General features: G+C 30.2%; 1 protein-coding gene across 1 annotated transcript; it reads left to right on the plus strand.

The window, feature by feature from the left end:
- The first annotated feature begins 3,880 nt into the window (after positions 1-3,880).
- On the plus strand, positions 3,881-6,201 carry LOC105121890 (Pentatricopeptide repeat (PPR) superfamily protein). The gene has a single exon (XM_011020747.1). It carries the CDS (start codon positions 4,110-4,112, stop codon positions 6,156-6,158), a length of 2,049 nt encoding a protein of 682 aa, XP_011019049.1. The 5' UTR covers positions 3,881-4,109; the 3' UTR covers positions 6,159-6,201.
- Positions 6,202-13,059: the final 6,858 nt, after the last annotated feature.

The following is a 13,059-nucleotide window of genomic DNA, read 5'->3' on the forward strand; positions in this document are numbered from 1 at the left end:
AAAGAAATAGTGAGGGATTAAAATGAAATGAAATTGCTTAGTAACCAAGTAATTAAAAAGAGATGACAAAAGTCAAGAGGGTTTAAGTGTAAACCAAAATAAATGAGGGAACGTATATAAAATTTATGTTACCTGGAAACCAAATAACTAAAAAGAAGATTGCTAGAACGGTTGTCAACCACAGGCCAACATTGAATTTCTTTATTCTAACATTATTTTGCCACCATTGTAGCCCTTTCCAATCATCTTTAGCTACCTTAGAAAGTTCATTTTGAACCCTAAACTTCTCTTGAATAATTACCTTGCTTTATTGTTATTTTTATTTTATTTTTTTGTATTCTATGATGATGTTTTGATTAGGCAATGTTCATTAAATGAATATTGGTGTGGAATAAATATCATGCTTATTCGATGATTTTAATGTTTGTTGTGATGAGATTTTAAGATTATGCAATGTATATAAAATTGATTTTGTGTTGGAATGATGTTGGCCAAATTTTTTTAAATTGTGCATATGTATTCTCATATGTAATGTTTATGTGAAATTACATGTGTAGACCTGAGTTTAGCTCTGTTTACGTGTTTGTGTTTGTTACTCATAATTTTATACATGCAAAATTAAGGCTTTTATATGTTTATAATTTCTTTGATGAATAATTAAACTTGCTTGATTTTCATCCATCTTATTGGTAATTATACAATCCTAATAATTTCAAGCTTAAAAAAATCATCGTCGTCAAAATGTACATATAATCAAGTATGGTCAAGTCTCTCAAATATATATATATATATATATATATATATATATATACATATATATATATATATATACATATATATTTTTTGTATGTTTTGATGTTTATTTTAGCATTTTCACAAAAGATAAACAAAAACATATTTGTCATGCATATTTTTAGAGTTTTATAGCAAGTTTAGAAGACTCATTTCGGCTTAATCCAAATTAAAAGACCTATTAGGTCAACAAAACCTTAAGAATCCATTTTGGTTTTCATAAAAATCATGTCAAAATTGTTTTGTTATTCACTTATAATATTTAAGGTAAGTTGACTCATAGCCTTAGAAATTAAAAAAAGAAGCAAATGGTTTGGATTTTTCATGCAATAAAAGTTTTCAGTTTAATATTCAGTGACAATAGAATTAAGAATATTAAAATTTTACTATATAATATTCATCAATGCTAGAAGTAAAGATATTATTTTTCAATTCAATATTAACTGATGTTAGAGTCAAAAACAAGGTTGTCAAAAATATTTTTTGATATGACATGAAATACACAATATAAACTCAGATCGTCGACTCGAATTGTAAAATTATAAGTAAAATATTTTAACTAATTATATATTAGCAATTTCATTTAAGTGGTAAATATCAATATAACACAATTAACATAAAAGTGAAATAAACAATAGAAAAATTCAAACATCTTAAAATATATAATTCAAATAAAAATTCATACATGACTTAAATAACTTTAAAATATAATATAATACAATTATATGCATTGAATTTCATTAAGTCAAAATTAACAAACCTAAATCAAACAATTTATTGTTAGAGTCAGAGACTTTGGAATACCAAGTCTTCTCTATGTAATATTTTTCAAAGACAAAATTAAAACTATTAATTTCAGTCCAATATTCATTGATACCAAGATCAGAGATATTAAGCATTTTCAATATAATATTCACCATGTCAGAATTAAGGATATTAATTTTTAGTACAATATTCATTAATATCAGAGTAAAGAGTATTGATATATCATAGGACATGTGAACCTTATCAAGACACTTTCCATGGACTTTTTTTAAGATGAATAAGTTAAAAGCACCAATAAAAGTTTAACTCATCATATTAGCAATATTAAACGCGCTATTACCCTGTGAATAGAACACTAGTAGATTAAGCACAATATACTTTTAGCAATTGAAGATAAATAAAAATTTAGCTTAGATCATGTAAGTTCTTTAGGGAGATAGTATATTTTCTTTAACGTAACCAATTTTTTATCATAAATTTTTAAAGATCAGTTAGGATTTTTAGTGATCATAATACTAGGTGATAATTTTTTTTATAAAGATTAGATTCCTTAATATATATATAAGAAGACTCGTTTTCTTATATTTGAGAAAAGAGAGCGGGTTATTGTGATGTAAGAATGACATACATTTTTATACCTTTCATTTATATATTTCAAAAGCCTCTAGTATATCTTTTTATCATCTTTATTTTTGAGATACTGATAACAACAAAAAAAAATTAACATTTTAACTTGAAGTAAAAGAAAAAAAGAAGAAGTTAAGTTACTAATACAAGGACCAACCAAAAAAGAAACACAATGGATTATAGAACTTAAAGATATATCACAAAAGAAAGAACATACCTAAATCCAATTATGCATAGTCATTCCATGGAAATAGCAAAGATAAAGCAACTACATGTCCTTAAATAATTTAACAATCAAATTAAGAAACAAGAGAAGGATAAAAAGTAAAATATATTTTTCATATATTTTTTATTTACATCATGTATTTGTGTTGATCCTTAAAATAAACATCTCAGAATAGTATTTAAAGGAGCATTTTTAATTACAATATCTTAGGCTTGCCATTAACAAAACTTTCAATACATATTCTTTCTTTTGTAGTTGACTTTGTAAGTTTAATGTTTATAGTTATATATGTGTTTTATCTTTGTTTATTTATATGTTTTTTATATAAGCTTTCAATTTATTTAATTTCTTCTTTATTATGAGATTTAGTGTTTGTTATTGGGTTTTATATATATTTTTTTGCTCGATGTAACCTCTTTATAGTTTATTTATATAAATCTTTATTATTTATTGTTAGAAGTAAACTTTTTGTTTATTATCTAATGTAGAAACCAAGATTTACTACCCAATTAACTAATGTAAACCTATATATTTATTACCTGATTTAGACTTTATTGTTTAATATTGACTTGAACCTCATTATTATTTGATGACAAATATAAATTTTACAATTTATATCTTAATTTAACCCTTATGATTAATATCAACATTATAGTATTTCGCTTAGTAAAAATATTTTTTAATTATGTCTTTAGGATTAAGTTATGAATTCGCACTCAATTAAACTTAATGATTTTAAATTTATGTGAGAATCTATATTTACCTTAATTGATAAAAAGATAATTATCTTCTTCTTATAAATTAAATTCTTAGTATAACTTTTCATCTGTTTAAAAAAAATATTTATATTAATAACAATTTAGAAAACAAAAGGGATAAAAAGAAAAAGAATACAAGGTCATTTTTTTTTAGAAAAAATATCAACAACATACAAACAAAAAGGTCTAATAAATGGAACCAATCCATCCAAAATGTATAAAAGACATTGATATAAAACCTGGCATGATTTGACATAACAAGTTAACTCGGGATTTGGGTAACTTTGAAATTTGACCGAGTTATAAATTATTAAAATTTAGATCTATAATAGACTCGATCAAATGCAAATGACATATCATATGAACCTAAAACTCAAATAATATTAGGTTTTTTCTAATAAATTTAAAAAATATATAATTAGTTTGTAAATATTTGGTTTTATATATTTTTTTATAGCATATATTTCTATGAAATATTTCTTATTTTTTTATGTAGAATGCATACATATATATATATATATATATAAAACAATTAGAATGTTTTTTTAACCTTTTTTGTGTGTAATATAACTTACATGAAATGTTTTAGATATTAAAATTTTAAATATATTTTTTTAATTTTCTTTAGGTTAACCCAAATGACGCATACCCGGTTTCTTTGCAAGATCAACTCCCGACCCGGTTTAATAACTATCATGAAACAACATCAAAATTATTCCCTCTCTTTTCATGTTTTATAGTCAGTTGTCATCCTCCTCTTCTACTGTCTGTCTGCTCTATCACTTCTCATTCTCGGTTTTCGCTCTAATCCCCCCCGAGAGGAGGGCATTTCTCACTCACTCTTTCAAGAATCTTTTCCAATAAATTTTCTTTTAAACATCTTAATTTATGGATAATGATGACGAAGATAACAAATAACAAGTCCTTTTCTTTTTCAAATTATGTCTTCTTTAATTCTCAACAAGTCAGCACACATCAAAATCCGCCTCTTTCAAGGCTTTAACTCTCTCAAACACCTAAAACATGTCCACGCAGCCCTTCTCCGCCTCGGCCTCGACGAAGACAGTTACCTCCTTAACAAGGTCTTACGTTTCAGCTTCAACTTTGGCAACACAAACTATTCCCATCGCATATTTCATCAAACCAAAGAACCTAATATTTTCCTTTTCAATACAATGATCCATGGCTTAGTTTTGAATGATTCTTTCCAAGAATCCATTGAAATTTACCACTCAATGAGAAAAGAAGGGCTTTCTCCTGATAGTTTTACTTTCCCTTTTTTGTTGAAAGCGTGTGCCAGGCTTTTGGATTCTAAATTGGGTATTAAGTTGCATGGCCTTGTGGTTAAAGCGGGTTGTGAATCGGATGCGTTTGTTAATACTAGTTTGGTCAGTTTGTATGGGAAATGTGGGTTTATAGACAATGCATTTAAGGTGTTTGATGATATTCCCGAGAAGAATGTTGCTGCGTGGACGGCGATAATAAGTGGGTATGTTGGTGTTGGGAAATGTAGGGAGGCGATTGATATGTTTCGCAGGTTGTTGGATATGGGTTTGAGGCCGGATAGTTTCAGTCTTGTTCGGGTTTTGGCTGCCTGCACACGAATTGGGGATTTGACAAGTGGAGAGTGGATTAATGATTACATAACGAAGATTGGCATGGTAAGGAATGTGTTTGTGGCTACTTCTTTGGTGGATTTTTATGTCAAATGTGGAAACATGGAGAGAGCATTTAGTGTCTTTGATGGGATGCTGGAGAAGGATATTGTTTCTTGGAGTTCTATGATTCAGGGTTATGCTTCCAATGGGCTGCCTAAAGAAGCTTTGGACCTCTTTTTTAAAATGTTGAATGAGGGTTTCAGACCTGATTGTTATGCTATGGTGGGGGTTCTTTGTGCTTGTGCGAGGTTAGGAGCACTAGAATTAGGGAACTGGGCTAGCAATTTGATGGATAGAAATGAGTTCTTGGGCAATCCTGTCTTGGGTACGGCATTGATTGACATGTATGCAAAATGTGGGAGAATGGATAGCGCCTGGGAAGTTTTCAGGGGAATGAGGAAGAAAGATATAGTAGTTTGGAATGCAGCTATATCAGGTCTTGCCATGAGTGGACATTTCAAAGCAGCATTTGCACTTTTTGGCCAAATGGAGAAATCTGGGATTGAGCCGGATGGGAACACTTTTGTTGGCCTACTTTGTGCTTGTACTCATGCGGGTCTAGTTGATGAGGGTCGTCAATATTTTAATAGTATGGAACGTGTTTTTACCTTGACTCCAGAAATCGAACACTATGGATGCATGGTGGATCTCCTGGGCCGTGCAGGTTTCTTAGATGAAGCTCATCAACTTGTCAAAAGCATGCCAATGGGGGCCAATGCTATTGTATGGGGAGCATTGCTGGGAGCATGCAGGCTGCATAGAGATACCCAATTGGTGGAAGTTGTGCTGAAACAGCTCATAGCATTAGAACCGTCCAACTCAGGTAATTACGTTCTTTTGTCAAATATATATTCAGCAAGTCATAAATGGGAAGATGCAGCAAAGATTAGGTCAATCATGAGTGAGAGGGGGATTAAGAAAGTACCAGGGTATAGTTGGATTGAAGTGGATGGAGTTGTTCATGAATTCCTTGTGGGGGATACATCCCATCCCTTATCGGAGAAAATATATGCAAAACTTGGCGAATTGGTCAAGGACTTGAAAGCATCAGGTTATGTTCCCACAACAGATTATGTGCTGTTTGATATAGAAGAAGAGGAGAAGGAGCATTTCATTGGTTGTCACAGTGAGAAGTTGGCAATTGCCTTTGGTTTGATAAGCACAGCTCCAAATGACAAAATTCGTGTTGTGAAAAATCTTCGTGTTTGTGGTGATTGTCATGAGGCAGTAAAGCACATTTCTAGAATTGCAGGTAGAGAGATAATTGTGAGAGATAACAACCGATTCCATTGTTTTAATGATGGTTCTTGTTCATGTAAAGATTATTGGTGAGATTTTTTTGGGTAATGGTTTCAACGGTACATGTTGGACGTGTTATTCTTACCTTTTGGAATAGAAATTAGTAGAAGCCTACAGGGAGAAGAAACTTTCGAAAATCGAAGGTATATACCAGTCAAACATGTCTAGATTCAAACAAAAGCATTATCATACCAGATTGGATTAACAACCTAAAACAAGACATTCAATTGTTGGATTGCACTTAAATCTTTCCAAGTAATTCTATAGTTTGAATGTTGTTGTTTGAGTTAATTTTATTATTATTTCCTAGCTTTTTTCTAAATTTATTTTTTAATTCAGATTTTTATTATTATTTTGGATTTCTAGTTGTTTTCTAGTAGAGGTGGTATTTTTTTACTTATTTATAGGTTTTGTAAACCTTTAAAGACATAGACTTTACGAGTTCTATTTTCATATAAATAAATTATTAATTTAGATTTTATATCTGTAATTATTTTCGCTCATTAAAATTTTAGTGTTTTTTGTGTTATGGTTGTCCTTATAGCTTTCGCCTGCATTAATTAATATCAAAGCTCATCGATTGTAAATTTATATTGCTTATTATGTTATGCAATTTCATTGATAATTATTTGCAAATTTGATGTTAGGAGAGTTACCCTAGAGGATGCCTTCTATACAAGATATTTAGCACTAGATTAACTTGGTTTAAGGTTCTAATCTCCCATACAAACTAGCTTATAGACTTTGCCCTAAGAAAACTAAAGAGTTACAGAGGCAAATTGTGAAATTGTTAAAAAATAGGTACATTCAAGAAAGTATAAATCCATATATAGTCCTAACTTCCTAGTCTTTAAGAAGAATTGTTCATGGTGTATGCGTATGGATAATCAAGCCATTAACTGGATCATATTAAAGATAGGTTCCCGATAACACATCTAGATAACATGATGGATCAACTGACTAGATCAAAGGTGTTTTTCTAGATTGATCTCAATAGTAGCTACCATCAGATCTTAAAACTGATCTTATAAAAATGGTGTTTAGTGATATAAGAAAAAGAATGGATAGACAAGACATTATGACTGTGAGTATGCAATAAGGGTTATCTCAAAATGTCTTTAATACTAAAAATCTGGAAAGATGTGCTACCACACCTGTGGATGGGTTTGTTGATGAGAATGAAGATGAAAAAGTCGAAGATTTTAACCATGTATTATTTGGCCAAGGTGGTAGATTTTGGCAGTATAGAAACAATAATGATAAGGGATTTTAGCGATTTAGAAATTTCAATCATAGAGGAGTACGAAGATATATGGGATTGCATGATGGCTTGGATATAGATTTGAAAAGTATCAAGATGAAAATCTTAGCTTTTCAGGGGAGGAATGATCTTGAAGTTTATTTAAAATGGAAAAAAAAGATGAATTTAACCTTTAATTGTCACAACTAATCATAAACTTGTTGTGGATGGATTTACTAATTATGTTATTATTTGGTAGGGTCAATTTATTTTGAGTAGGAAGAGAAATCATTATAGACTTATTGATACATGAGATGAGATGAGATGAAAGCAATCATGAAGAGAAGATTTGTTCTAATTCAATATTACTAGGATTTATATATAAAATTGCAATAAAGAACTACCATAAAAATATTGAAGTAGCTATGATTTAGACGAATATAGTGAAGGATAGAAAAGCTATTATGCCTAAGTTTTTAAATGGTTTAAACTTTAAGATAACGAATGTGATAGAGTTGCAACACTATATAGAGTTACAAGGCATTGTGTATATAGCTACAAAGGTACAACAAGAATTTATGAGGAAGAGCACTACTTAGAAAGTCAAAAATTCAAGTTTTTTCTACATGGTGATTGAATTTTAGGAAAATGAGGGTTTCTTAAAACAAACCGATTATAAGAGCTAAAATCAAATCATTTTTGGGCAATAAAAAAAGTCTTCACTAATACTAGAAGTGAATTTGATATCGAAACACCTTGTAATTATGATATTAAGTGTTTTTTTTTTTTTATATTTAGGAATAAGTCACATAACATCTCAATATCCAAACAAGAAAGCTATGATATTACATGATCATGATCATAGAGAGATTGAATTCCAAAGTTGGTGAATCATTTATGATTAGGCAAGCATTGAATGCATAAATTAAAGACGATGATTTGGAGTAACAAAGAGAGAATATCTTTCAAATGAGATGTCACTTAAATAATAACATATGTAGTATGATTATAGATGGCATAAGTTATGTTAATATCATACTTGTTAGGAAGTTGAATTTGAATACTACAAAATATCATATATCTTATAGGCTTTAATGATTGAATGATTATAATGAAGTGAAGGTTAATAAGCAGGTTTTAGTTTTCTTTTTTAATGGGGAGATATAATGATGAGATTCTGTGTGTTGTAGTTCCAATATGTGTAAGTCATTTGTTATTGGAGAAGTCATGATAGTTTGATAAAAAAGCTGTATATTATGAGTTTAGAAATATGTATTCTTTTGTAGAAGATGAAAAATTCATCACTCTTGTATCATTTTAACCAAAACAAGTTATAAAGGCTGGTTAAAATTGAAAAAGAAAGTGCAATCAAGAGTTTTTTTTTATCAATCGATCTATGTTTGTACTTTTGATAAAGAGACATATTTTAATGCTAATGAACTTGATCTTTTTATTTTTAATGTTGTTATTTTTTTTTATAAAAATTTAAAGATATGCTTCTCTAAAATGTTTATAGTGGTTTTCTATCAACAAGGAAAATCAAAAATAAAATTAATCTCTTTTTAGAATTGTAATTTCTAACCAAGCAGCTTATAAAAGCAACCCTAGTGAGATAAAAAAGCTTCAAAGATAAGTTAAAGAGCTGATTTCTAAAGGATATACGAGAGAGCATGAATCCAAAGTATTAGGTAGTTGATGTTCCTTTGTGTGTTTTATTTACGAGTTCATTTCTTAATTGTTATTTTTTTATTTTTTTTATTTTCGGCATTACATATCTATTAAGTGAGGATATTTTTGGTGCAGTTCTTTTACTTGAAGCTTGTAGCAGTGAAAAAGTCAAACAGGACATAGAACCAAGCACTGCTTAGAAAAAGATGACATGGAGTGATTCTTGAGGAAAACTTGATTGCCTTAGTGATTATTGCCTTGAAATGCTTTAAAGATGTTATATTCTATATTGGAACATCTAACAATTACAATCTGTAACATTCTTTTACTCTCTATTGATAATATTTAATTTCTATTTTTGTTACTGTCTCAGAGGAATGTAGAAATTTTATGGATAAAAAAAAATGCTTGGTACTGTAGTAACACCTATATAATTTCAATAAAAAAACCATTAAAAAGCTATAAAGAAGTAGACATCATTTGGAAGTGAATTTCAACTTATTTTTTATTAAAATTAATTTTTTAATTATTATTTTAGTATTTTTAGATTTTTTTGATGTGTTGATGTTAAAAAATAAATTTAAAAAAATAAAAAAATTATTTTAATATGTTTTAAGTAAGAAATATTTTAAAAAATAATTATTATTATATTTTCAAATACTATATGGATTAAAAACTAGATCGTACCTCATAAGCTGCATTACTATTGGGATAAAGATAGATAGCTGAATGATGTAATTATAATAAAGATAGATAGCTCAATGATGTAATTATAACAGGTCCTACACACAATTAAAACATTCTAAGTCTAATTGGTGATATATTGCAAATAATAAAACATTCTTAATGACATATACGGCTACAAGATAACTAAAATGCTATTTTAACTAACCGGTTAAAAATATTATCATATTCATGCCTTTTAGAACAGAGGGTCATAATATTTTATAATTATTTTTTAATTGATTAATAATAATAATTTTTAAAATTCAAATTACTAAAATATTCATAATTATTCAGTAAAATCATTTATATGATAGCTAGTACTGCGACTTTAAAAATCTTTATACAATTTTATCCATGTTTTCAAATAAATTAATTACATCAAATCTCCTTAAAAAAACATGTTTAGAATGATCATTGTCATAACCTAATTCTGGATTATTCTTTAAAAATTTACTTATTTATTTATTTTCAAAATAAAAATAAAGGCTAGCAACATAGAGAAAGCAGGCCGGAAAATCAAGCTGCAATTTTTGGAGGAGATTCAAGGATAATTGTACTCCGTTATGCTCAAAAATGGAGAAAAAATGCAAATTTAAGGTCAAATTAAATGATTATTGGATGAATTTGCATAAAAATTGAGCCCAATGACATAATTGAATTTTTAATAGGCCAATTTGATTTCATCATGAGTCAAATTAAATTTTAATTATGATTAAGAGTTAATTTGGGTCCAATTGAAGGATTTAATTAAGTGCAAGGACTTGATTATACTTTAAATGTGTCAAATTAATTTTATTTAGGGCTTAATTGGTAAAAAATTAAGTTTGAGGGCCTAATTTGAACTTAATTAAGAAGATTGGAATTTTAAGAGACCAAATTTAATTTTTACCAAGTTATTTGATTGAAATTAGGGGCCAAATTGTAAGAAAATTAAAGTTTTGGGGTCAATTAAGGGTTAAATTGAAGAAATTCGCAGCCAAGGACCAATTTGCAAAAGGCGCCGGACTATAGGGGCATAATTGATAAAAACTGGGGACTAAATTGAAAAAATTAAAAGTTTAATGATCAATTAGGGGTTAAATTATAAAAATTATAGACCAGGGAATAATGTGCAAAAGAAGCGTAAATCTAGGGTTCCAACTGAAATTCAACAAGGGTGTAATTATATTAAATCAATATGTCAATTAGGGATACAATTGCATAAAAATGAAAGTTGGAGGACTACTTTGAACTTCAAAGAAATCCTTATTTAAAACCTAAAACGACACTGTTTTTAGTATATAAAAAAGAGGGACTACACGACACGTCGTCTGGTCACTATTCATTATCTTCCTTATTTTTCCAAAAAAATTGGTCCAGTCACCTCCTTTGCAGGTGCATTTAATGCACTTAATGTCCACCAAATTTGCCAAACCGTGCACGCAACTGATCACCAGACATCCCTCTACGTCTGGGTATGGTTGTCACCGGCTCACTGGCACATAAACGAACGTGACGCTACTCCAAAGAGGTCACCTCAGGCAGCTTGCAGCTGCAAATTGACTGTGCAAAAATGCCTATTTTGAGTCAATGGTTAGGATCCTTCTCAATCGAATCAAGGGCTAAAATTTATTCCCCTATAAAGACAAGATTACCCTTTTCCACCGCCTATGAATAGAGGCTCTGTTGATGACCTGAGGGAGAAGAAAATCAAACTCAAAGTTGGCCGAAAACCAGCCTTCCCTACTCATTTTTCCTGCAACCAATCCTTTCTCTGTCTTCTCTCTCTACAGTGGCTTTCAGCCACCATAATCTTCATCACCCGTCTTCTCTTCATCATCCCCACCTCCAATAGCCATCAAACCATCTCATGTGGTGGTTGCACCACTTCTCTCTCTTTCTCCTATGTAAAAATCTTCTTCTTTGCCACTGTGACCTTGATAGCAGCGGCAACAACAGAAGCAGCGACCACCACCTTGCCCAGAAGCTCTTTTCCTTCCTAAAGGCAACCAGGGTAGCAGCTCTCCCCTCAGCCACTCCAACAGCTCCAACCGCGAGCTTCCCTTCTCCTTCCCAAGCCTTTATTTTCTTCCTCTTCCAGCGGTGATCAGAGCCAGCCAACTACCTCACCACCGCAACCAAACGGTGCGCCATCGGTCAGGCCGCCAGCTCCCTCAACGCCAAGTAAGCCTCCCCCTTCCCTTCTTCTTCTTCCTTCCTTTTCGGTTATCGCTGCACGTGAACAGTGCAACGTGAATTATAATTCAACGTGCACTGTTTCGTGCAACTTAGTCACTGGGCTGCCAGTGACTAAGTTGTTTCGGGTTGAACCTGTTCTAGCCCAGCCCAGTTGGTTAGGCCAAGTCCAGCCCGTCCCTAAAATAAAAAACAATATGTTGGGCTGAGTTCGGCCTAACCTTTTTGGGCCAATGCAAGCCCACTTGTTTTTGGGTTTGTGTTTGCCCAGCCCACATTTTTAAATAATATTTAATTAATTAATATATATAATAAATAAATAAAATTCAAAAATCCTTTAAAAAAAAATTGTGATTTTCTGAAATATTTTTCTATCAAATTTGCATAATATCGGATTGTATATTTACACTGTAAAATACACATTCGGTATTAAAATACCCAGTTTTCTCTGAAATTTTTCATAAAAAAAGCTTTTTTCAAAAAATAAAAAATATATTTTATTGCATACGGCCAAATCCTAAATTTTTCCAAATATATTTTTTATAAAAAAAATGCATCTTTTTTTTTCACGTTTAAAAATAAAAAATGGATATCGCAACCAGTTTATGATTATCCTTTAGGATTTGGCCAACATGTCAAAAATCTTTTTCAACTTTTTTTAGGGGTTTAAATGTAGACTTTGATATTTATGGAGTGTAAAATTACATGATAAAGTACATGACACGACTAAAAGATTGATGTCTTCTCCCAAGTGCAGGAGTGTCGAAGTAAAAAATAACCCGGCAAGACCGGGGTCGAACCACAAGGAGGTTAAGTGTATAAATTATAGATGACAACAACAACAACAACAACAACAACAACAACAACAACAACAACAACAACAACAACAACAACAACAACAACAACAACAACAACAACAACAACAACAACAACAACAACAACAACAACAACAACAACAACAACAACAACAACAACAATAATAATAATAACAATAATAATAATAATAACAATAATAATAATAATAACAATAATAATAATAATAATAACAATAATACTTGTAAATCTCGTCAAGTATTCATGATTATCCCCGGCAACGGCGCCAAAAACTTGACACGACAAAAAGAT

Source organism: Populus euphratica, unplaced genomic scaffold, assembly GCF_000495115.2.
Source record: "Populus euphratica unplaced genomic scaffold, PopEup_1.0 scaffold46.1, whole genome shotgun sequence".
In the NCBI taxonomy this organism is placed as follows: Eukaryota; Viridiplantae; Streptophyta; class Magnoliopsida; order Malpighiales; family Salicaceae; genus Populus; species Populus euphratica.